Source organism: Pomacea canaliculata, linkage group LG5, assembly GCF_003073045.1.
Source record: "Pomacea canaliculata isolate SZHN2017 linkage group LG5, ASM307304v1, whole genome shotgun sequence".
Taxonomy (NCBI): Eukaryota; Metazoa; Mollusca; class Gastropoda; order Architaenioglossa; family Ampullariidae; genus Pomacea; species Pomacea canaliculata.
In genome coordinates this window covers 14761054-14787738 of record NC_037594.1, presented here as the reverse complement: position 1 = coordinate 14787738, position 26685 = coordinate 14761054, and the positions used below count along the sequence as shown (strand labels likewise).

At 41.0% G+C, this 26685-nt stretch overlaps 2 protein-coding genes across 2 annotated transcripts in view; both read left to right on the top strand.

The window, feature by feature from the left end:
* The first annotated feature begins 1247 nt into the window (after positions 1–1247).
* The window catches only part of LOC112565098, a 50919-nt gene continuing 25481 nt past the window's right edge, over positions 1248–26685 (top strand). The window contains exons 1-23 of the mRNA XM_025240375.1: positions 1248–1382; positions 1776–1955; positions 2284–2465; positions 2980–3168; positions 3408–3522; positions 3699–3933; positions 4134–4531; positions 4840–5042; positions 5307–5399; positions 5791–6189; positions 6357–6433; positions 7023–7086; positions 7433–7642; positions 7895–8009; positions 8305–8413; positions 8701–8936; positions 23919–24031; positions 24361–24504; positions 24912–25092; positions 25343–25533; positions 25657–25872; positions 26031–26133; positions 26270–26520. Coding sequence (XP_025096160.1) covers positions 1805–1955; positions 2284–2465; positions 2980–3168; positions 3408–3522; positions 3699–3933; positions 4134–4531; positions 4840–5042; positions 5307–5399; positions 5791–6189; positions 6357–6433; positions 7023–7086; positions 7433–7642; positions 7895–8009; positions 8305–8413; positions 8701–8936; positions 23919–24031; positions 24361–24504; positions 24912–25092; positions 25343–25533; positions 25657–25872; positions 26031–26133; positions 26270–26520 — 3975 coding nt within the window. The 5' untranslated portion in view covers positions 1248–1382; positions 1776–1804. The remainder of the gene's footprint in view (positions 1383–1775; positions 1956–2283; positions 2466–2979; positions 3169–3407; positions 3523–3698; positions 3934–4133; positions 4532–4839; positions 5043–5306; positions 5400–5790; positions 6190–6356; positions 6434–7022; positions 7087–7432; positions 7643–7894; positions 8010–8304; positions 8414–8700; positions 8937–23918; positions 24032–24360; positions 24505–24911; positions 25093–25342; positions 25534–25656; positions 25873–26030; positions 26134–26269; positions 26521–26685) is intronic.
* On the top strand, positions 12317–21426 carry LOC112565101. The gene is made up of 20 exons (XM_025240385.1): positions 12317–12629; positions 13228–13462; positions 13657–13749; positions 14077–14554; positions 14819–14881; positions 15012–15218; positions 15424–15535; positions 15888–15983; positions 16197–16357; positions 16704–16807; positions 16956–17114; positions 17277–17457; positions 17647–17828; positions 18116–18305; positions 18606–18720; positions 19033–19267; positions 19643–20039; positions 20234–20451; positions 20764–20856; positions 21038–21426. Exons 9-14 carry the CDS (start codon positions 16216–16218, stop codon positions 18272–18274), a joined length of 927 nt encoding a protein of 308 aa, XP_025096170.1. The 5' UTR covers positions 12317–12629; positions 13228–13462; positions 13657–13749; positions 14077–14554; positions 14819–14881; positions 15012–15218; positions 15424–15535; positions 15888–15983; positions 16197–16215; the 3' UTR covers positions 18275–18305; positions 18606–18720; positions 19033–19267; positions 19643–20039; positions 20234–20451; positions 20764–20856; positions 21038–21426.

The following is a 26685-nucleotide window of genomic DNA, read 5'->3' as shown; positions in this document are numbered from 1 at the left end:
ACGCTCCTAATTCATACTGTTTCACATGCGTGTCACATTATAATAAAGGGTGTAATTGCTCATATTCTTTTCTTGTCTCCTTTTTTCATTACTTTGCATCACTATGAGTTTTTACACAGATTGGAGAATGGGCTTTTCACTCACTTTACTCTTTCCATTTCCTTAAAACAATTTTCTTTGGAAACATAGATAGTGAAAACCTGCATCAATGTCACAAGTTTTTCAGCTTCGAATATCGTCATGCTCTGTTCATTTCCCCCTTTACAGCAGCAGGAGAAAAAATATTTAAAAACTTCTTTCTGCTCTCAGAGTCAAACAAGAAGACAGCTTGTACAACGGTGTCTGTCCAGACACGGAGGAGACAGCAGAGCCCGAGAGCGTTCCATGTGACTGCAAGGAGGACAAAACTCAAACTTGCACGGCCAGCTTAGATGTCCAGACATGTGTTTCTGCGGAAGATAAAGGTGAGAATTACTAGAAATGAGTTTTGTTCACGCATATATAATTATTTAGAAAACGCTAACTCCCACAGTTATTTGTTTACACTAATCAGCGACGGATCAGAAAGATTTTTGTTTATTCTCGTTTTTATATCATCTTTTTGTGTTTATTTTTTTCTTATTGGGACAGTTGAAAGCAAACGTTAAAAGACAAGAAAAAAATTTGGAGTGGCTTAAAATGTACCCAAAGTAACCACATAGATCTGTAACGTAAGAGAACCATATTTTATCTATTCATTCCATGAAGTATGATAATAGATAACAAAACAGTCATATTACTCGTATGTGTCATTTATTATTTTTCTGTATCAGATGAAGTTACAAGTTTGCTGCTGAATGGCGAAAACCGTCTGGATCCGTGCCTATTGCTGCAAACTCCTGTCGTGTGGGAATTCAACCCGGACTATGTATTTCCTGTAAGTTTCCTTGATGTTTCCAATAAAAGTTTGTTGCTGTGTCATGCATGACCTATTCTTGACATTGTGTATATAGACATGGCGTGCGCATGTAAGAGAGAGAGAGGGTGACAAAAAATAAATATTCATCACTAACGACGCGTAACAGTTTTGAAACCAATTCAGTTTGTGCTTGCGTTTTTGTGCATGTGTTTATTCGTTTGTTCGCGCGCACGCATGCGTGGGGGTGGGGGGTTTCTTTACATGTGCACGTGCATTTGTGTGCATGCTCACGGCCATCTGTATGTTCGCCTATGTGTGGCCACAGAACTACAGCTGGCCCACCCCAGGAGGAATCAGTCTGGAAGTGGCTACTAGATGGTGCCAGGCTGTCCTCACACTCAGTGCTGCGGGCTCAGCCTGCTCTTCCATCCTCGGAGCTGACGTCATAGATCTCTCCCTCCAAGCGTGTGTTGAAGACATTCAGGTACCTGACATAACAGTTTTCTCATTTGTTGACAGGTTTTATTGAGGGGGAGCAGTGATAACATTATTCCCTAGGCTGCAAAAGAGGTTGAGGGTACAGCTACATATTCGTGAGAAAATTTGCCACACATGATGCAGCACATGAGGCATTTTACAATAAGGGCTTAGTTCAAAAAATCTACGATTAATGTCAGAAGTTTTTTTTTTTTGGTTTTGATATGCAAAACGCATAGTAGCACACCCATGTTTAAGAAAAGCTGAAAAGGTTAAAATGCTATCAAACAGAAATACAATTTATTATATAATGGCTTTATTATTTGTTTATGTACATGTAAATGTAGTAACAAATTGTTAACGCTATTTTACATTCCTTCTTATCGTTCTGCTGTAAAAGGTCATGGACGACACTATCTGGCTACTGATATGGTAGTGGACATTATGACGACCTGTAGAATCGAGGTAGACATCAGTGTGGAGTTGTGGGTGTTGGTGGGAGATTTGATCAAGTTGCCAGCACAGATCACAAACAGGCTATGCCCTGACGACTGCAACAATAACGGCTCGTGTGAGGCAGGTCAGTGTCATCTGGACGCAGACATTTGAGATAACCATGCGATTAGATATTGATTCGAGAAGCCTTTCTTCAGCGAATCAGGCTTTGTCTTTTATACACCTTTAATACTAACGACGAGCAATGCTTGGATTTTCGTAACAAAATTTTAAAACAAAATTTTAGCATTTGCTATAAAACGTTTAAGACAATTTAAAACATATTTTGGACAACGAAATATAGCAGATATTAATATAATATGTTATCTTTTTTCCAACAAGATAATCATACACTTATTTAAGCAGTAAGCATGCTAGTATTTTTAGGCGATAACTTTTGCATGTGCTCTCAGGAGTGTGCAATTGCAATGACGGGTGGATGGGAGCTTCTTGTGACATCGCAGAGTGGGAGCCACCCCAGCTGACCTCCATCCCCAACAACGTTTGTGACATTAGACAACAGCAGTGTTCCTACATCACTGTGTACGGCTACAACTTTGTCGACTCCCCGCGCCTATTGTGTAACATCACACAAGTAAGAGTTGAGTTTACATCTCTACTTTATTTACGCAAAGCTGGTCAAGAGTCATAGAATGTGGACGAGTGTTTTTAAAATGCAAATTCTATGAGAATTATGTTTGATGTATTGCTTCTTGGACTTCATGTAAGGTCTGCATCCTTCAGTCGCCATTGAAAGAAATATTAGCACGCAAGGACTTGGACGCTTCTTTGTAAAACTATTGTTGAGAAACGTATCGAGACGGCGAGGGAAGTTCTAACAGTCGTACTCATCTCATTGCTTAAACATGATGAACTGCGATGAATCTACGACAATTAATATGCGGAGCCTTTACTTTTACTTCGTATAGATGTGTTAGTGAATACTGTTTGCATTAATAAATATGAATATTTTCTTAGCGTTCATAAAAAACATGTAGTATAATTGTTATACACAGCATAAAAGAACAATATATAACATTAATTTCCTCGGGTTTTCGAAAAAGTTTTTAATGCTGAAAATAACATTAACTTCATAAATGACCCTGTAGGATGGCAACGTCACAACTGTACCAGGAAAGTTCATTCAGACTGAAGAGATCCGATGCCCTGTCAGTGCGTGCAGCGGCGTGGTTCGTGTAGCCGTCAGCAACAACGGCGCCATCTTTTCCACAAATCTGGCATACATCTGCTTTGACTCAGTTTGTGACAACTGCAATCAAACTTACTGCTCACGCAGGGTATTTCATTTATTCTTTAATGTTACTGTGCTTCAATCTCCTTGAAGATTTCCTTTGTAGTTTTTTTAAATTTTCAGGCCGAAACTAATTTGCACGCCGCAAAAAATTAATAGAATAAATACATCTATGGTTAGAGCATCTTGACAGTAATTATTTCTTTTGTATATATGGGATATATTTCTCCGCCAGCATCTTTGAGGAGAACTAACAGTGCTATAATATAATTTACCACATTTTAGGACGATGTTTGCCGTATCGGAGGACAGTGCTTCGCAGATGGTTTCGTAAACCCAGCCAACGCCAAAGAAGCATGCATGTCGCAGTACTCCATATCCGAATGGACATCGATCAGAGGTATTTCAATAAAGCCGAACGCATGGCACCACTGAACAACCCAGGTCCTCTAACTGGGCACTAAAAGAGAGCCCAAGATTGATCTCAGTAATAAGGATTAGTAATGATTTATGTTACTAACAAGTATAATTTCGTTTCTATGATTTAAACTACTCTCACTTCCCTCTGACTAACAGCTGAAAAGGTGGAAGAAACCAGGCTCACCTTCCTACAGAAAATAAAGAACATTCTGGTAACAGCGGGAGGTAACCTAACCATTAATGGCTCCCTTGATCTGGAGTATAACGTACGGAACCGCTTGGCCATCACATTCAACGGGACGGGAAGTCTGAGCTTTGGCCACATCACTTCCCCTTGTCTTCAGGATCCAGACCAGTGTCTCCTGGGATTTACCATCACCTTCAGCATGAGGTTAGTGACATAATTATGGATTCTTTCAGGCCCTGTTGCCTCTTTACTCAATAATGCAAAGAACATTGCTCAGAGAACCTTCAGGCAGAAAGGTTATTTATCTATAGACAATATTAGGTAAACTTAGAATCTTCCCTTATGATGTACAACGTATGAATTGTATTTCTCTTCAAAGGGAGATTGAATTCCTTTTTTTTCAGGTTCACACAGCTGGTGGAAAACACAGTCCTCCTCTCAACTTGCGGCAGCCAAGCGGCCCACACTGGGTTAGCCTTGCTGTACAGCAGGCAGCGCCTCTACGCTGTCGTGTCCACGCGATCACACCAGTGGACCGCGTACCTCGCGCTGACCAACGTCGTAGATTATCGTACGTATGACGTCACCTGGAGCCGGCAGGCGGGGCTGGCCATGTACCTGGAGGGAACCAAGGTTGCTGTTAATGTCAAGGGCGAGGCACGGAGCCAGGTGCTGCAGACACCCAGCAAGTGCGATTTGGTGGTGGGTGAAATCAGAGCAAGAACCACAATCTTTGTCCTGGAGTTGCTGCACGTGACGTACTCGCAGAAGGACATTGTAGACAGCCTTGGCATCACCACAGGTAGAGTAAGATGCAGTGCGTTATGTCTGTAGTGTAGGATGGAATGTGTGATATCTGTAGGTGCACGTGTTTTGTTCACCTGTAAATACTTAAGATGCCTTGATGCACCCTTGTATTCATCTAGCACTAAACTTGTTCTCGGTCTCCTTTGACACAGCAAAGCACTTATGCTCCTCTGCGGCCTCTACAAAATAGAGCATTCATAAACAAATATTTGAATAACTGGATTTAATCGAGATGTGCTACTCCGTTGGAAGTGTTTCTATACACATATGAATAAAAAAAAACTGGATACATTTTGGTGAAAGGATTCCCAGAGGTCAAGAAACCAACCCTGACGGTGGATATGGTAGGCGATGAGGTGGGCTTCATGTGCCAGTTCACCCGACTGACGACCTTCGGAGTGCAGTACTTCCTCACTTACTACAGTGATCACAAGGTTCTGTCGGGTCCTCACGACGTGATCAATACCACTCTCGTACTGACAGAGAGCCTCACTTACGGCAGCCAGGTGGGTATCCATAATGTAATATTGGCAATGTTAATATTTTGGGATACAGTCGTGAGAGATATTTCCACTTAAACAAATTCTTCTCTTTTTCCTAACCAGCTTTTCTTTCTCTAAGCACACATCATTCGACCATGAGAGAGAGAGTGTTTAAACCTCTCTTTGTCTTTGTGAGTAGGACGCAGTTGTAAAAGGATACATCTAGGATTTACTTAGTTCTTATAAATGATTAATCCTAGCGCAATATTGTGTTTTTAAACCTTGCAGATTTCTTGTGAAATTCAAGCTTGCTATGCTGACAGCTGCAACGAAACACTAGGGAAGAGTGTGAAGAGCAACATCATACTCATACAGCTTGAGGTAAACGTGAATGCACAGAAACTAGATAAACGCCAGTGTGAGTTGAAATTACAGGAGAATCAGATGTTTGGTGTAAAGAAAACCAACAAAATAAAATATGATCACAGAGGAAAAGAACGTATTTTATTATTACTCAAGTTATATTAGTGATAGATAATGTGTGTGCCAACATATGTTTATGAACGTGCACGACAGAAAACGAGAGTGAGGAGGTGAGAAAGACAGCAGAATTTCTATCATTTCATCAAGCAGCGGACGCAGACGACTAAATAGAGCCCCCAAATAATTTCATGGGATTTACTCACAGAATATCAGTTACTTTTCTTGCATACCACTAAGGCTGTCAGATACAATTCTTTACCTTTACCTGTGCGCGGTCTTTCTCTTGCAGCTTCTGACCACAACCCAGCTGGTGGTATACGAAGGAAGCACTCCAGGCGTAGTTCAGGTTAGGAGCACGGTACCAACATCTCTCTTTTGTCCGTTTAACAAGCGTAACAGCTGCAAGGTCAAGATCCTGGCCGGCGTGCGGGCAGCCAAGGAACTGACCTGTCCTGACCGTCGTACCATCACACAAGCGGTGCTGGAATGGAATGGACCTGCTACGGAAGCAGCTTTTTGTGGGCTGACCCTGGAGACCAGTGCTTGGCAGCAGGTCCACACTTTGTTCGTGAAGGGAGTAGTGGACACTCTGAGGGATGGTGACCAGCAACGTACTGTGCAAGTCTACGCTGTAGTCACTTACGACAACATCACCACCCCCATCACCTTTGAAGTAGGCCATGTGCCGGTATGTCAAAAGAGCTTTCATCTGTGATAAAAACTAGTTTAATTTTTTTCCCCCTCAAAATTTCTGACAGGCTAATAATGAAAATCGGACAATAACCGTCAGTTCTGACAACTGCTATTTATTCCGAGCATTTAAGATTACACAAACCGTTGTTATTATGTGTTCAGTTGTTGGTGAAGGATCGCATGGATGGAGCAAAATGTGTCTCTCTGAATGACCCGCATATCCAATCCTTTGATGGCAGGTAAATGGTTACCTTATTAAAAACGCATTTTTTGTGATCATGATGACGATGACGTTACATTAAGCTATATTATCAACACAAAGCTATATTTGCAGAGGACACGAAGAACGTATATGTTTTATAAGACTGTATGATACTTGCTTCATTCATCTTTTCCCTATTTGCTTAAAGTCTATTACTGTCAAATTCTTTAATTACCATAAAACTTCATTTTGTTGTCTTTCTGAATAATATTCAAACATTTAATGACAGGTAAAACATCCACTTTTTATTTTGAGTTAGCATACCAAATTTACTACTAATAAAAATGATCTTTTAAGTATTAATCGGTCTTATAACAATGATAACGTCTAATAACCATCCTCAAAAGTTATGTTGCTACTTCAGTATCAAGACAATTTTTTTACAATCAAGGCAAATCTATACCTTATTTTCTCTCTCTGATTTGTTTTTGCTTTTGTGTTGTTGTTTTTTTTAAATTATCTTCATTCAATTCAACTGTTGACTCGTTTAGAAATATAGCTTATGATATGTATTATTAGTCATTATATTTTCGTGGCATTTGAAAGTCACACACCTTTACTTTCAGAATATTTGACAATTTTGAAGAAGGAGAATTTGTCTTCTTTTGGCATCACACTATGATCTACCAAGTGAGTATTTCTAGGCATTGTACATAAATCACAACGTTTTAGTTACGTTTTAGAATAAAACAGTATGTCCAGTTGTTGTTGTTGTTATTGTTGCTAAAGTGCATTGTCATTTGTGTTGTTCTTAAAGTTTACTATGTCAGTCACTTTACTGTTAAAGTGTTCAGTGACAAGTATTTCACTGTCAAAGTGGGCACTGGCAATTTTTTCTTTGTTGAAGTGTACTACGTCAGTCATGTTGCTATTAAAGTGAAGTTTTTCAATTATTTGCTTCGATTCCCTAGTTGTATACTTAGGAGTAGCATTGTCAGAACTAAAACTTATTCCTTGGGCATCGTTCTGTCTGCAGGTCAACGTCTTTTACCGCTCCTGCAGAGGCGCCGCGTCCTGTAACTGTGGCGTGGCCGTTCTTTTTTATAACGATGTTGTTGTCATTAACAAGTGCCCCCCCAAAAAAGACGACGACATGGACAGCTACCCAATGGAGGTCAAACTGTACAGGAACGGGGAATTAAGCAGAGGTTTCCGGGTCAATAAATTCAGTGACAACAAATATGCAGTAAGTAGATTAGTTGGTTTCTTTTCAGATAATAACAATTGAAAGTGCTTTAAAATATTTTTTTCAAACAGAGAATGTGATAGGTAAATCAAAATATTTTTGAATTAAATGTGCGTTCCATTTGCATTAGGACGTAGGAGTGTCTTGAATCAAAGTTAAATTGCACGTAGACCAGACAACCCGTTCTAATCATGTGCTAGTAACTAGATACCAGACGACAATGAGATAACACGGTGAATTGTCGCCGTGCAGATCTTCGTGCCAACCGGAGAAGCGGTTTACGTCCAACTTGAGACACGTACCATTGTGAGTGGATTCATTAACGTCTGGATGGTGGCATCCAGCAGTGCTTTCAACAATACTGGCGGTAGGTTTTTCTTTTCCATTTGAGACGTTTCCAAAACTTTTTCTCTTACTCTCTTCCTTGTCCTTTTTCAGGATCTTTATTCTCCTTTGCTTTTCTTTCATCTTTTTTTAACGTGATATGTGCACACAATTCCCCTCAATACCATTTCAATCATGGCATACTATAGACTGCACTAACTTCATGCGGAGGATGGTGTCAACAGACGTACAGAGATTTTGATTTTTGCTTGTGAGCATTCTATACTATTAAAATGTTTTTGAGTTTGATCAAGTGGGATAACTCTTTTTGTATATAGGGCTATGTGGAACATACGACCAGGATAGCAGCAACGATCTAACCACCAAAGAAGGAAGAGTGGTTTCAGAATCCGGTCAGTCGCTCAAAGAATTCATCCGCTCGTGGAGGTAATCACCGTAACTTCTATGACAATTGGGAAGAACATTTCAAAATTATTACCCAAACCTACAGAGTAGACACTATTCTCTAAATCTCTGCTGTGTCCATTCTTAGTAAGCTCTATGACAAATTCATCAAACATAATGCCAATACAGAACGTGAAAACTAAATATATCCCGTACAATTTGTAGCATTAGTTTTTGATTGCGGCCCATGTTGGATCGCTTAGTGTCTGACAAGGAAGAAAAGCGTTGATACTTGATGCAGGCGATTACCTCCCTTTCTCTTGCTGCAGGGTAAGCGAGGAGGACTCGCTATTTGACGGCTACTGCCAGGAAGTTGACGCCACCAGCGAGTCTACCGTCTACTGTGACTGCCCGTACGGTAGTGATGGCGTCTGTGGGGCAGGTCTTGATGTCATCAACTGCGGCAAGACAGACACAGCGCAACAAAAAGTCAATGGCGGCAACACCATCATCGACCGCGTTCTCGCAGAACTGCAAAACGCTGAAGGTGCCAGTCAGGAGAAAGGTCAGATATAATTTGAATAACATCGTTCAACTTATTTTGTCGTTTTTATGCTCGTCATTGTTAACATAATATTGACTTTAAGGACACTTTCAAACAGTGTCACATAAATATAATTTGGCATGTTGCTAGCAAGGTCACCCTATGTTTCCCTGACAAGTTGTTAACGCAGTGTCAACCTGAACCTGATTGAAAGAGCAGTAGTTAGGAAAAGCACACACTGTCAGTCATATCTAGTGGCGCCACCTAACACTCATCTTTTTCTCTCTCACCCACTCATTAGATATGGTCTATAAGTACGACATCAAAATATGTACTATATTGTAGACTTTAAACAAAAATTTGGGGGCCAGGTGTTATCTCATAAGTGGTAAATTTAACAACAACTTTTGGAAGACGAATACAACACTGTACGACTTTCCTGCAAACGAAAGTTTAAGCCTCCTATTCCTTACCCTCTTTCTCTCTCTTTCACACACATATATAACACCCACATATATATATAGATACACAAATTTACACAGATCAACTCCATTTGCCTTATTTTTCATAGATAGAACTGAATACATAACCTAACAACTTAATATTTTACAGGCGAGGATATCACTGACTTGCTGATAGAAGAAACTACAGAATCAACACCCTTGAAATGTCGTTCCACAGAGCCCCGAGTTACATTCCAGTTCAATGCCAGCTACATCTACGAGGTTTGTGTAACAGATTTTAATCAGATGCCCTATGGATACGATAAAGTGTTTCCCAGCTCATTTGCCATTATTTCCCCCTGTCTATATTTCAAAATGGACAAAAATAGTTATAAGCTTCACAACAGACCACTATGCTCGTCAGAAAACGTAAGTATAATACGTTATATCAGTAAAGATTGTCTAAATAAAGCATCGTGAGGGTAAGTTTTGTAAATGTTGGCAGGTGAATGTCACCAAGTTCACGGAGGTGGAGGCCCGCCAGGCATGTGAGTCGAAGCTGAACGCCTCCATAGCAGTCAACGGCTGCCGCGATATTCTGGACACACAGCTGAGCGTGTACATCGGCTTCTGTATAAGAGACTACATGGTGAGGTCCTCACAGATGGCTATTTCCCTCATTTGCATAACTAATGAGAGCATTATCCATTGGTCCAACCCAAAAAGAATGTCTTGAAAAAAATATTTACTTTCGATGTGGGTGCTAGTCTTTTAGAGAACATGAAACAGGCAAAGAATCGAAAGTTAGTCGAATTGACAGATATACAGACAAAATGCTAGCCACCTAAACAGGCAAGTTCCATACACAAGAAGACAGACCGATAGATACATGCAAAGAATTCTTTACTCTGTTACTAGACTGACGAGAAAGTAGTCAGACTGGCAGACAGTCGCTCAAAAGACCATTTGACAAAGATGTTTCCTCTGCCAGATGGCTAAATAAAGGATGATATCATTTGCCTACAGATCTGTTTCTCTAAAATTATGAACTCAATCTAGATGACTGGCGATAAGACGTGGATCTCAGTGGCAGAAGAGAATATCAAGCAGCTGTGCCTTGTGACTGTGGAGTACAACATCAGCTACTGGACTGTCGGTACAGACGGCTTCCCGAGACTGCCTCCTGCCGTCAACCTCATCTGTCCCAACGACTGCTCCGGAAATGGCCTCTGCATCAAGGGTAGGCTGTGTCCTGCTTTTTGTGACCACTTGATGCAATCTAATGACACAAGCCGAACAAATTTAAGTGTGGTAAAAGCGTTTACGTCATACACTCAAATTACGAAATGATATTTCAGAAAGAAACAAAAAACCGGTCACAATGACTCTAACAGGCATGGAAGAGAAAAAGGTCAATAGAAATGCGTAAGAATTTACACCAGAAACCAAGTCTTTCTTGACGTGTAATTACAAGATATTTGGAATAAATTGCAGGAAAATGTTACTGTAATGAGAACACTACAGGTGGAGACTGTTCCCTCTCCACACTCCTGCCACCAACACTCAAGTCCATCACAGGCGGTCCTTTGTGCGACCTCCGGCTGTCCACTTGCAACAAAATCGTCATCGCCGGCAGGAACTTCGTTAGCGGAAGTAACCTCACATGCATCTTCACTGCGGTCAAGGTAAGAAATTTGTTTAAATATTTCAGCAATACGAATTTTAAAATGACTACTCATTACTTACATCAGAATAGTAACAGCATTAAATATCAAAATATCAAACATTGATCTGTTCTTTCAGAAAACCAACACATCCTTTGAGACAACCAACACAACAATCTCAGTCAGCGCCACCTATGTAAGCTCAGAGAAGATTCGCTGCTCGCTGCCTGATAACAGCTCCAGCTACTACGTCAGCGTCACCAACAACCGACTGAGAGTCAGCAACGAAAAACTACTGAGAATTGTGTATAACTCGCTATGTGAAGCATGCACCGAGAAAGCCTGCACTAAGAGGGTACGAAACTTTTTTTTAACTCTTTAGAGGTCTACAGATACAGCCAATCTCTGTTACTACCACAGAGATCACTTGTTAAGAAATTTCAAATGCTTTTTGATATAAAACACAAAGCAATGCGTAATATTATTTGTATGTATTGTTTAATATTTAAATAGGCCGACATTTGCACCATGGATGGAAACTGCTATGAATCGGGGTACGTGAATCCTTTCAACGCAAGTCAGTGTGTCGAAGAGCCAGTGGACTATTATTAAAAGTGAGTTGGTTTTAGTCTTTTAGTAAGCAAGTCACTGTAATACACGAAGTGTTAGCCTTACTTTCCTGTTTGTACTCATTTCCTCTTTCGGAAAAGTCTAATTTTTTTTCACATTGGTGTTTCTGATTTCATCGATAGAAACAGAGATCCAAGTACAACGAATGACGTTCGTCAAGATTGTGGGCACCATGCTGCAGACACCAGTCTGGAACTTCACGGTGTTTGGATCACCTACCCTGGTCCCTGGCCTGTGGGTGGACTGGCGTTGCTGTTGAACGGTCTAAACCAGTGGCTGAACCTGAGCAGGCAGACAACTGACGGGTGCTTCTGGGACCTGGAAAAGTGCGACCTAGGCCTAACTGTCAGCTTCAGGATAAGAATCACAGAGTGCTAATTGTTTAAGGTGTCGTAATTTATGTCTGTGATAACCGCTAAGGGTAGAGGCAGAAAACAGCTCAACTTCCTGTATTCAGTAAATCTTGACCTTTTCCATAGATGACACAAGATGAGGGGCACAATTACTAAGAAGATGCGTTACCTTGTGTATTTTATATTGTACCTGCTTAGAATGCAAACATCAGTTATGTATTTTTCAACGTTTAGTTGAAGGAAGGTTCCGTGTTCTTCACAAGCGGCGCGGATGTGGACAGTTCCTATGGCCTGGCCATGTGTATAGTGGCAGACGTGTCTATTTGCGGGTCAGTACCAGTACCCGGGAATGGACTGTCTTCACCACCGCTCTCCGACTCAACGCCTTTGTCAAGATCCGCTTCTCGTGGAGCATTCAGACGGGATTGCGGCTCTTCTTGGATGACAAGCTCGTGGCTGTCACCAGCGTCTTCTTGCCGCGCACGCGCCTGGGCATCACGCGCACAGACCAGTTCCTGATCGGCAAGGCCCTTAGCCGGGACGTCTTTACGCGCATGGAGCTGGAAGGCTTGGAGATAGCGTACTGCCCTGTTGAGACTCTTGACTCGCTCAACATTACCGTGGGTAAGTTAACAAGTTCTAAAACCCTAGAGAATAATTACTCTTGTCTGCAGTTTTATCTTTTGGCAGATACGGAAAAGTGAAATAGGTGTTTTACGCCAAACTAGTAACAAAGTTTATATCACGGCAAAGCAGCCAGTTCTGTAAACAAATGCTAATGCAGAGAACAAACAGCGTTACTGAGATGAGATCTTATCCCAGGTCAGTCCGTCCTCTCTGTATTGGTTGCAGGCAATAATCGTTGCTCCCCCGATCGCATAGTCGCTTTGAGATTTCATTCACATTTTCCTAAGGGCCATTCTTTAGCATTGCATCAAAATAATTTTCTTTCAGATTAAAGGATCTTAACTTCTGTTTGTTAATAAAAGACGCAGTTACAGATCTATAATATTAGAAAGTAATTTTGCAATGATTGGAATGTTCAATGTATAAAATTGTATATCTCAAAATCTGAGAAAATAATCAAAACGTCTTTGTACACCTGTAGATCTTTAACCCTGCAACATGCATTTTCACAGCTGGTTTAACATCACGTTGGTTGTATTTGCTGGTAATATAAGACAGGGTAAACAAATGTTGTTGCACCATGTGATTTCGCCAGGACTTCCGGAGTTTGAAGAACAACCAAACGTGACACTCGCCGTTAACAGCGTCACAGGCAAGGTGGTTTTCACCTGCAGTGTGACAGAACTGACACGTGACGGGCTGCAGTACGTGGTGGACTGGTACTTGGGACCTAACGTGCTGGTCGGCCAGAACGTCTCCACCCTGGGTGGCGTTGTGATCAGCCTGCTGCACGAAGACAAGCATCAAACGCTTGACCTCTGAGAGATGAGGTAAACGTCTTTATAACCTTCCTGTGATACAAGACTCAGATCTGTATGTACACAGCTTAATCTTATACGCATCAATTGATTTAATTTTATTTTCTAAACATACTAGTTGGGGAAAATCGCGTATATCTTAAAACTCATCCGCTCGCCTGCTACTCGACTTACTGTTTTTCTACATGATTTTTTTAAATTTTCAGGTGTACTGTGCTGTATCTGCATGCGACGAAACTGACTGCAATACTACACGTGGCCCAGCAAGGGAAAGTATACGACTGGTTGCCAGTCCAAAGGTATAAAATAAAAATTGTTTAATGGGTACTTTAGACATCTTTTCTTTTGACGTAGCTTGTTAGAAGAGCGTCTTTGAACCAACTCCGTTAGTGGACAGAGTGCAGTGTACTTTATTGATAATATTTATTATGTATTACCAATAATTTTATACTCATTTTAATAAGCGTTAAATGAACGTTTAAATAAAAATCACTCTTATGTTTTAAGTGCAAAGGTTTTACACGGTCACATTCCTACTTTCTCATGCAAAGATTTTGTACTGATTTCTTCTACCACACTGTTATTGCTGAGTTCTTTCCCATCTGTGATGTTTGTCCCGTGAACAGCTGAAGACGGACACGCTAGAAGTCTATGAAGGAGGTGTTAACGCGTACATCGATGTCGTCTCCTATCTGCCACCCCGTCTGTACTGTCCGTCTGAGGACAGAAGCTTGGAGTGCAGGGTGTCCATCACCCCCACGCTGCTGCGCAAGGACAAAGAGGTGCGTTGTCCTGGCAACCGACAAACGATCTCACAAGTAGTCTTCTACACCGATGTCGGCGTAAGCTTGTTCAGCCCTGCAGCTACTGGCTGACTATGGACAACTGGCGATCCCAGCTGCGCATTCCACTCGCCGGCACGATGGACGGCTTAAAGGACAACGACCGCCAGACCTCGGTGCAGGTCAAGGCCACCATCATCGCCTCGGGACTGGCCTTCGAGTCTGTCGTCTTGGGTCAAGTACAAGTCAATGTCAAAGACAGTGACAGCAGCGCCATATGCAGTGCCAAGGGAGATCCTCACATCACTACAACCGATGGAAAGTAAGTTTCAAAATTAGTCCTATTCAGAAGGTCATCAATATTGTTAACAGTCATCATCATAGTTATAATCATTGTCATAACTATTACTCCTATCGTCCCCAAACAAAACGCAAACAGAATGTCAAGGAAAAACGTGTCAACTCAGAAAAACCACAAATATCTGACGCAGAGACCATTGATATCTACTTCTTCGTCCATTTAGTTCTTCTTTTTATCTTTTGCTTTACTGACAAAGATTGAGTAGCATGTCTGTATTTTGTGCAGGTATTATAACCACTACAGTGAAGGGGAATATGTGTTCCACCGCCACACAAGCTTCCCTTTGAGGTAAACAGTTTACGACACTGCCATGCTTTAAAAATATAAACTATATGCGTTTGTTAAATTTTTAAAGAATAATATTGCACAAACATGTGGTAAAGTTTAAGAACTTATTGCCTGCATGTCCTTGTATTAGATTCGCATCTATACCCGAAGCTGCGGGCAGAGCCGCCTGCATCTGTGCTGTCACGTGAGATCCGGCGATGATGTCATCAGGTTTGATCGCTGTGGACCTAAACAGTCGCAGGTGGACGGACGTCCAATACAGATACAGCTGCTGCTAAATGGAAACTTGACTGCTGGCACACGTGTCATGCGCAAGCAAGGCTCAAAAGAGTTTGAGGTTTGTAACTACAAGAGCAGCATATTTTGTGAGCTAAAATCTAGCATGCCTGCATGGAAATGTATTTGATATACCTTCTCCATATTTAACAACTGGTTAAAGTCACACTTGCGTTACATCTTTTGTGCGCCCAAAATTCATAGAGCTCAATTACCATTATTTGGTCTTCAGTGGCTTATACTGACGAAGTTCTCTGTGCAACCAGGTGTCGCTGCCAACAGGTGGAAGAGTCATTATAAGAAATGGTCGCGGAATAGCTGAAAACTTCATGGCTGTATTCTTCAAACCAGCATCCATTGATTTAAAGCAGTCAACAGGTCTGCCTTTAAGCTTTGCGTAATTTCACACATTCTGGAGAAAATCATTGATAGTCATAGTTGTAACATCCAAATAAGGGTTTTATTTCCGTAGTACTATTGTCTTTAAAACCTAAATAATGTCGTATGTTACATTTAACACTTTCTGTTTGTAAGTTATATCGGTATATCCTTATCAAGAAATTGTAGTTTTTCTTCTTTAGCTTGTTGAAACTAGTTGTGTAGAGTACATGCCCAAAACCACAGTGCAATGTAGATAACTGCAGTCAGTCTTGCAATCCGTCTGTTGACAAGGTAACAACTGGTTATTTCGATTTCTGGCAACAAACAAACTCTATTTTCTGTACTTCAGGTCTTTGTGGGAACTACGATAATGATATGGACAATGATTTTCTTGGTCTAATGGCGAAGTGCTTAGATCCACCACTGCTTTCATAGCCGCATGGCAGTAAGTAATAACTCAGTAAATAGTAACGATAATTCTTAAATACAACTTAGTAGTTACTGATACTTATGTATTGATGAATATTTATTATGCAGATTCGTTGTACTCACAGTAATTAGAACAGATGAAGAATGTTTTATAGTGTGCATTTTATGTTTATTAGCGGTATATTTATTTATATATTTATTTGTGTGTTTTGCGCGTGTGTTTATTTAGGGTGGACAGCAGTGACACCATGTACAACGGCATCTGTCCAGATTCAGAGCCTGTAGATGCAAACATGACAACGACCATGCCTTGCGATTGTCTGGAGGGGCAGACCCCAATCTGTGCTCCCAATGTAGACGTACAAATTTGTACAACTGAACTTGATGGAGGTACAGCTCAATGGCCGCAAGAAAAGCCCATAAAAATATGCATCTTTGATAATATATTAAATAGAAGGATACACGATAAAGTGTCTTTGCCTCCCTACCATGTTAGCAGTGTTATTTAAAAACATCTCAGCATTCAAAGTCCCTCTTCTGAAACGATGAAATCTTAAAAAAGGAGGAAAAATCTTTTATTGATTTTAGACAGGATAGTATTGTGCATATTTGCATACTAGGAAATAAACTAATAAAATTATCAATTTTTATAAGTAGTGATATTATTGCATGTTTTTCTTACCTATAAAAATGATTTGTTAAAATATATTAACAACTAATATAATGCTGTCCACAGTTGATTTGACTTCTCAGCTTCTGGACAACGCAATGACCCTTGACCCGTGTTTGCTGGCACAGAACCCTGTACAGTGGGAGTTCAACCCTAACTACACTTCTCCGGTGAGTTTCCGCTAACGATTATCACAATATGCATTCAACATCTCTTTGTTACAGTGTTGCCACCCCACAACTAGTATCTGTCCTTTTGATGTGTTTGGTCAATAAATCTAAGTGATGACTTCAGACGGTGCCCCTTTTTTGTCAACAGGACTTCACCTGGCCTACAGCAAGTGGTATAACTCTAGAAAATGCCACTCAAGCATGCTTAACAGTTCGTCGGCTGAACAAAGCTGCACAAGGATGCTCTGCCCTTGTTGGTACCCTGACCTTGCAGCTATCGCAAGAAGCATGTGTAGAAGATATCAAGGTAACCAGATGACGGTTATAAAATACGTTAAAAAATATATATCCATTTACAAATATCTTCATATATGTACCTGCTTCCATATCAGACAGAGTTTTGGATTCTTGAACTAAAATATGAAACACACCACGAATGGTAGTCATGTTTTGTTTGTTTGCGTTTAAGATCATGGACAGTCTTGACTATGCCAGCAGCATGGCAAAGGACATTCTGATCGCCTGTCGTGTGGAGCTGTCTGTTAATGTGGACTTGTGGGTGCTGGAGGGCGGAGAGGTTGTTTTGCCCACACACATCACAGACACCCTGTGCCCTGAAGACTGCAGTGGTCATGGCACATGCTCAGCTGGTGAGTTGTCCTCGCGACATCTTTAATCGACAGTCTATATTCTTTCAATGAACGTTTGTCTGCTCACTCTGATTTTTCCGGAATATTAACAACAAACAAGAAAGAAATAAAATAATCTTTAATTAACACAACCAAAAGAATCATTGAAACCTGTCATTTGTTATCTGAAGCTGTCAGTGCGTTTGTCAGGTTTCTGCAAGTGCAACTCAGGATGGCTGGGTGCATCTTGTAGCATCTCAGAGTGGGAACCACCCCAGCTGACCTCCATTTCCAACAAGTTGTGCGACGTTCGACAGCAGCAGTGTTCCTACATCACCTTGTACAGCTACAACTTTGTCAACTCCTCGCGTCTTGTCTGTCGTATCATACAGGTTAGATTTCAAACCGTTTAAAAGAAATTGCAAACCTAACTGAAACTCTGCCTTTTATGCTGATAATAAAAGCATCGACAAAATTATTTTTGTTGCTGCTGTTTGTTTGTTTGTTAATTTGTTTGCTTGGGTTTTTTTTTTTCTTGGTTATCTGTAATCTTTGAAATATACTTAAGAATTTCAGATGGTCTCGTCCATTGTTTATCTCATTTTTCACAATAATGTAACCGGTTGTTAGATTTCACGAGTTTATACAGAAGAGTAATTTCACCTGCATTTTCAAGCAGAACGGAGCTGCCACAACAGTGTCGGGTGTATTCAAACTGGCTGAGGAGGTCCAGTGCCCCCTCGCTGAGTGCAATGGAACTGTGCAAGTCTCTGTCAGCAACAACGGCCTCAACTTCTCAAATAGTCTCTCCTACCTCTGTTTTCGACTCTGTTTGTGACAACTGCAACGACACTGCTTGCGTGTCAAGGGTAACATTTTAACCTTTTCTTCATAATTAAAATTACGGCACTTAAAACGTTTTCTCTCTTTAGCTTCTTTTACAAGATGATAAACCATTTAAAGAAATTTCGTATGCCGACGTCTATATACAGTCATGTGTTGATTACCGTCATCTTTACTACTTAATTTAAAGTTTGCTACTTCGATTTCAGACCTAATGTCACCCTTACGTCATTTGTGTCATTACTTTCACACATTACGTGATTTGTATCATTCAGGTTTTCCTGCCACTGACGTGATTATTTCCAAATACGTTATTTGTTTCACAGACTGATGTGTGCCGTATCGGCGGACAGTGCTACGCTGACGGCTTCGTGAGCCCTGACAATCCTCAAGCTGCCTGCAGTCCTCTGTACTCGACCACCCAGTGGACTCTCATCAGAGGTATTCACATTTAGCATCATCATAAAGTACGGAGTGGGCCACTTAAAAGTAGCCCTCCTCATCCGTGTGTACCTTAGAAGGCGAGATACTTTTACTGAGTATCTTAACCTGTAGTTGTTCGTCAGTACCAACGCCTGGCAACAAATTTCTCAAGCATCATTTCTAAGCTATTTTTATCACTCTGTATTTCTTCAAGTACATAATCGTTTATTCTTTAAATAAGAGCACTTCAAGTTATTTAAATAGTTATAATTCTGACTTTACTATATTTTCTTATTTATTTAACATTGTTGCTTGATTTTTATATTACAGCGGAGACCGTGAAATACTTCAAGCTTGAGTTCCTTAAGATCGACCGGAACATCTTGGTAACCTCTGTCGGAAACCTAACTTTCAATGGCAGTCTTAACCTGGATTACACAATGCTTCAACGACCGGCCCTGATATTCAATGGAGGTGGTCTTCTCTTATTTGGCGCTTTCACGCCGCCTTGTCTTCAGAACCCTGAGACCTGCAACTTAGGTTTCACAGTCACCTTCAACGTCAGGTAGAAGAGACGTGACGTTTTATGTACATTCCTTTTTATTCTTTTGGTTAAAATCAGGTTTTACATACTTCTTTGCTGCTATCATATTTTATTTACTCCAGTCATCAGTAAAAAGTTATTCGAAATCAATCAAGGAACTTGTTAAATTTCTGATTGACTTATAATAACTCCATTCGTTTTTAATATTGTCTAGAGCATCTCATTCCACTTTTTTTTTTTTTTTTGTTTGTTTGGTGATATTACCATTTTTCTAGCAAGAAACTGCTGCGACAAAGTTATTTTCGTATGTTTTCATAAAAGCCTGAACTACAGAATGAACATTATATTACCAGTAATGCACAAATTAGGGAGGAGGTAACGTCTTGCTGTTTTCAGGTTCATGACCCTGTCGAAAACACCCGTTTCTTCACTTCATGCGGGGACCACCCAGACGGCGCGGGCTTCACAGTGCTCTATCGACGACAGCGCCTGTATTTTGTTCTGGCCACCCGTACCCAGCGGTGGACCACATACACAACCAAGGTCTCTTCTAACGTCTTCAGCACGTACGACGTCTCATGGAGCCAGCAGAAAGGACTCAGCGTTCACCTGAACGGTGCAAAGGTTGCGGAGAGTGTCAAGGCTGAGGCCAGAGGGCAGGTCGCGATTGCGGGCACCACGTGCAGCCTGGCTGTGGGCGCGAGAGAGGTCACAACGTCTACTTTTGCGCTAATGTTTTTGCAGGTTGTGTACTGCCACAAGGACATTGCAGACACCATTGGCATCATCATAGGTGGGGGAGATGGCTATGGTCTGTAGCGCTTTAGTACGTTACCTGCATCTTGTAGCGTATGAAGGACATAAAAATATTTCTTTAATGCAAGGGCTTTGCAAACTTATTATTAAATTCCGTAACTTGCAGACGTCGTCTAACTGAATATCATTGCATTATAATTAATTGAGTATCCCTCATTTCAATTCACGCAGGATTCCCAGAACTACAGACGCCTCCAACGCTTATCGTAGAATCAGACGGTGATAATGTGACATTCCGCTGTCAATTCAAGGCACTTGCAGACCCAGGACTGTTATATTTTGTTCATTACTATGGCGACGGACAGCTGCTCGCCAGTTACACTGTCCTTCGTGAGGCCTCCCCTTTTCTGTCGGCCATGGAACTTATGGATCTGGGCTATGGAAGCAATGTGAGATATCTCTGAATCTTTCTGCAGTTAGATTTTCCTTGATTACAATGGTACATTGATAAATCTTCTCTGATGATCTTTCTCTTTGCGATTTACTTTTCTTAAGTTAACTTGTATTTGAATAGTAAGATAACTATATTGCTATATCCAAGAACAGGAGAATGTGAAGTAAAATCAGTTTAGTTGCCAGGATTTTTCATAGTTCCTCAGAGAACGGAGAAAGAAACAGATCGCCTTTCTGTTTGTTTTTATCACGAAATTGTGTTTTGTCTGACAATGATTCATAATATGTTGATATCTTACGTTTGACAGCTGTACTGCCAAGTTACAGTATGCTACAATGACAACTGCAATGATACCATGGGAAAGGGTACAGTGAGCAATACAGTACTTTTCAAGATCGAGGTAAGGTTTCTTATCAGACGAATATTCGTATCTCAGATAATAGCAAAAAATATTTGAATTTTCGGATAAAAATATTTCTAGTAGATATTAAAGAGAATTTCTCAAATCATGAAAATAGTACTCTATTGTTAGTATGGAAAAAGCCACAAAACACACCAAGTGATACGTGATATCATTACAGGTGCTGACAAAGTCGCTGACTGTGAATGAAGGTGGTCCTCCAGGCTTGATCCAGTTCAGAAGTCTCGTGCCACCAAGTTTCTTCTGTCGAAGTGATAAACGTAACAGCTGCAAGGTCAAGGTCTTGGCCAACGTGCGAGCAGCCAAGGAACTGACTGTCCTGACCGCCGTACCATCACGCAGGCGGTGCTGGAATGGACTGGACCTGCTCCGGAAGTACCTTTCTGCGGGTTGACCCTGGAGACCAGCACATGGCAGCAGGTCCACAGTGTGGTCGTGAAGGGCGTGGTGGACACGCTGAGGGATGGTGATCAGCAGCGCACTGTGCAAGTTTACGCTGCAGTAACCTACGACAACATCACCACCCCCATCACCTTTGACCTCGGGCGTGTGGAGGTAAGTCAAAATAGCATCGTTATGTCAAATGGTAAAAGATTTACTCCTAATCGCAACTATTTCGTTTTAAAAACATCATCGTATTACAGTATTTTAAACTGCACGTTTTCATTTATTCATTTCTTTTCAGCTGTTGGTGAAAGACAGGATGGATGGTGCCACATGTGTTTCTCTGAATGACCCGCACATTAAAAATTTTAATGGCAGGTAAGATAGAAATGATTACTTTTAGTTGAAACATTATGCTATGATTTAATACTTGTAATCGTAATAATTTTTACAATAATGTCAATGGCTTTAGATAAGGGCAGATGTTAAAGTATCTTTTATCCAATTTTTTAAAATTGTTTCATGGCATTTGAATGTCATAAACTTTTATTTCTAGGACATTCGACAATTTTGAAGAGGGAGAATTTGTCTTCTACCTGCTCCGCACAAGGAACTACCAGGTGAGCATCGCCAAGCATCGGATATTTCCCCGAGTCCAATTTCAAAAGAGTTCGAAAGAGAAAAAAAAATATTTGAAGTGTCCTGTATCATATCAATAATATTCACATAGGTACTAGTGTCTTATGTTTTCACATTTAACTAGCCTTTGAGCATCGTTCTGTCTGCAGGTCAACGTCTTTTACCGCTCCTGTAGAGGCACCGCGACCTGTAACTGTGCCGTGGCCGTTCGAGTTGATGACGATACTCTGGTCGTTAACAAGTGCCCCCCAGGAAAGGACGACGACATGGACAGCTACCCAATGGAGGTCAAACTGTACAGGAACGGTGACCTCAGCAAAGGATTCCGGATCAATAAGTTCAATGACAACAAATATGCAGTAAGTTCTCATTTCAACTCAGTTTTAACAACATAAAATCATAATGCCTTGTTCGAAACAAAAAAAACTCTTTAAGGAAAAATCATTATCATTAATATCATTATTAATGATGGCGATCTTCAGTTGTTCCACTACAAATGCACTGGCTGAATGCAGTGATCATTGTGCAGGTCTTCTTGCCCAGCGGCGATGCAGTCTACGTGCAACGTGAGGCCCGAGCCATTGTCAGCGGCTTCATCAACGTGTGGGTCGTGGCTTCCAGCAGCGCTCTCAACAATACTGGCGGTCAGTTTCAACAGCACCTTCCACACATTTTTCAGTTAATCCACTTGAATCTCTCTCTCTCCCTCTCTCTTCCGCTTTAGTTCTCTCTCTCTCTCACTCTCTAACTCTCTCACTCTACACACATACACACATACACACGGATGTGGTTTGGAGAGTTCAATCAATCTGAACCTGTATCAGCGTATGCATGTAACTTATGTTTATGAGACGGGCAGTTGGTCAGATGACAGTCAGATAAGATTTTATGCCTAAATGTAATGTTCTGACAAGCAATTTGGGATATTTAGCAACACAAACCTTGTCACCTACTTGTAAATATCTATTTGAAGCTGTTTTTAATCAAGTGGTCTATCGTCTTCATTACAGGTCTGTGTGGTACCTATGACCAGAACAGCAATGACCTGATCACTTCAGATGGAGCAGTAGTTGACGGATCCGGTCAGTCTCTCAAGGAGTTTATCCGCTCCTGGAGGTAATCACAAGAACTTCCTAAAACAGCAGTCTCATTACAAAAGAAAAGCGAAGCATAATTTCTTTAAAATCTGAAGGTCTTTTTATTGCTTTATTATAACTGCACTTGAAACATGTTCGGCCTAATAACGTTCTTCTTTGTCGGCGCGGCTTATGCGAAATTAATGCGAAAGGTTTTGTAAAACAAAGAAATAAAATTGTGATTACTTATCTGCAGGTGGTTACGTTGTTGATTTATCTTGCTGCAGGGTGAGCCAAGAGGACTCGCTCTTTGACGGCTACTGCCAGGAAGTTGACGCCACCAGCGAGTCTACCGTCTACTGTGACTGCCCGTACGGTAGTGATGGCGTGTGTGGGGCAGGTCTTGATGTCATCAACTGCGGCAAGACAGACACAGCGCAACAAAAAGTCATGGCGGCAACACCATCATCGACCGCGTTCTCGCAGAACTGCAAAACGCCGAAGGTGCCAGTCAGGAGAAAGGTCAGATATACTTCGAATACATCGTTCAACTTATTCCCCCCTCACATAACTTTTTTTCTTCTCAGCTAATTGTTTTCACCGCTGGCCATGACTAGTGGCGCAATCTGACTCTTACTCTATCTCCTCTTCTCTCTTTCACCCCTACCCATTCAGTCAGTAGAATTTTCTCTGAAATTACATCAAAATGTGTACTACATAGGATTTTTTCAAAATGTTGGGTTGCGAATATTAACGTACAGGTGGTAAATTTAAAATTAACATCATGATGGTTTGGAAAAAATACCAGTGCTCGACTTTCCTTTCCTTCATCCCCTGCTTCACAGGAAAGCACACCAAAACACAAAGCAACACACACATTACCTGTACTACTATTTTTATAGATAAATCTGAATATAACCTTATCAGCTTAATATTTTACAGGCGAAGATATCACTGACCTGTTGATTGAAGAAACTACAGAGTCAACACCCTTGAAATGTCGTTCCACAGAGCCCCGAGTCACATTCCAGTTCAACGCAACCTACATCTACGAGGTTTGTTTAACAGCCTGTGTTTAGAAGCTCTACATATACAATGAATTGTTTTCTAACTCATTTGCTATTATTTCCTCCTCCTTCTCTTCATTCTCCTCCTCCTCCATGTTTACATTGAATGTGCGTCTATCCAGTCTTGTTGCTCTGGCTTTACTTTGGTTTGACGACAAAAATTTACAAATGATTATTAATTTTTAATTCATTTAAATCATAGGCCTCACAACAATCCGTCATTTTCGTCAAACCAAGTGACTACAATTCATCAGGAAAGCATTATCTGTTAATCTAAAAAAAAACATTATGAGTGTAAATTTGGTAAATGTTGGCAGGTGAATGTCACCAAGTTCACGGAGGTGGAGGCCCGCCAGGCATGTGAGTCGAAGCTGAACGCCTCCATAGCAGTCAACGGCTGCCGCGATATTCTGGACACACAGCTGAGCGTGTACATCGGCTTCTGTATCAGAGACTACATGGTGAGGTCCTCACAGATGGCTATTTCCCTCATTGGCATAACTAATGGGAGCATTATCCATTGTTCAACCCAAAAGAAATGTCTGTAAAAAGCTTTTACTTTCGATGTGGGTGCTAGTCTTTTAGAGAACAAGAAACAGGCAAAGAATCGAAAGTTAGTCGAATTGACAGATATACAGACAAAAAGTTAGCCACCTAAACAGGCAAGTTCATACACAAGAAGACAGACTGATAGATACATGCGAAGAATTCTTTACACTGTTAGTAGAAAGACGAGAAAATAGTCAGACTGGCAGACAGTCGCTCAAAAGACCATTTGACAAAGATGTTTCCTCTGCCAGATGGCTAAATAAAGGATGATATCATTTGCCTACAGATCTTTTTCTCTAACATTGTGAACTCAATCTAGATGACTGGCGATAAGACGTGGATCTCAGTGGCAGAAGAGAATATCAAGCAGCTGTGCCTTGTGACTGTGGAGTACAACATCAGCTACTGGACTGTCGGTACAGACGGCTTCCCGAGACTGCCTCCTGCCGTCAACCTCATCTGTCCCAACGACTGCTCCGGAAATGGACTCTGCATCAAGGGTAGGCTAGGTCTTACTTTTTGTGACCACTTGGTGCAATCTAATGACACAAGCCGAACAAATTTAAGTGTGGTAAATGCGTTTACATCATGCACTCAAATTACGAAATGATATTTCAGAAAGAAACAAAAAACCGGTCACAATGACTCTAACAGGCATGGAAGAGAAAAAGGTCAATAGAAAAGCGTAAGGATTTACACCAGAAAACGTGTAATGACGTGTAATTGCAAGATATTTGGAATAAATTGCAGGAAAATGTTACTGTAATGAGAACACTACAGGCGGAGACTGTTCCCTCTCCACACTTTTGCCACCAACACTCAAGTCCATCACAGGCGGTCCTTTGTGTGACCTCCGACTGTCCACTTGCAACAAAATCGTCATCGCCGGCAGGAACTTCGTTAGCGGAAGTAACCTCACGTGCATCTTCACTGCGGTCAAGGTAAGAATTTTTATTTTTTAATATTTCAGCAATACGAATTTTAAAATGACTACTCGATTACTTACATTAGAATAGTTAACAGTATTAAATATCAAAATATCAAACATTGATCTGTTCTTTCAGAAAACCAACACATCCTTTGAGACAACCAACACAACAATCTCAGTCAGCGCCACCTATGTAAGCTCAGAGAAGATTCGCTGCTCGCTGCCTGATAACAGCTCCAGCTACTACGTCAGCGTCACCAACAACCGACGGAGTGTCAGCAACGAAAAACTACTGAGAATTGTGTATCACTCGCTATGTGAAGCATGCACCGAGAAAGCCTGCACTAAGAGGGTACGAAAGTTTTTTTAACTCTTTAGATGTCTTACAGATACAGCAAATTTATGTTACCACCACAGAGATCACTTGTTAAGAAATTTCAAATGCTTTTTGAGATAAAACACAAAGCAATGCGTAATATTATTTGTATGTATTGTTTAATATTTAAATAGGCCGACATTTGCACCATGGATGGAAACTGCTATGAATCGGGGTACGTGAATCCTTTCAACGCAAGTCAAGTGTGTCGAAAGAGCCAGTGGACTATTATTAAAAGTGAGTTGGTTTTAGTCTTTTAGTAAGCAAGTCACTGTAATACACAAAGTGTTAGCCTTACTTTCATGTTTGTACTCATTTCCTCTTTCGGAAAAGTCTAATTTTTTCACATTGGTGTTTCTGATTTCATCGATAGAAACAGAGATCCAAGTACAACGAATGACGTTCGTCAAGATTGTGGGCACCATGCTGCAGACACCAGTCTGGAACTTCACGGTGTTTGGATCACCTACCCTGGTCCCTGGGCCTGTGGGTGGACTGGCGTTGCTGTTGAACGGTCTAAACCAGTGGCTGAACCTGAGCAGGCAGACAACTGACGGGTGCTTCTGGGACCTGGAAAAGTGCGACCTAGGCCTAACTGTCAGCTTCAGGATAAGAATCACAGAGGTGCTAATTGTTTTAAGGTGTCGTAATTTATGTCTGTGATAACCGCTAAGGGTAGAGGCAGAAAACAGCTCAACTTCCTGTATTCAGTAAATCTTGACCTTTTCCATAGATGACACAAGATGAGGGGGCACAATTACTAAGAAGATGCGTTACCTTGTGTATTTT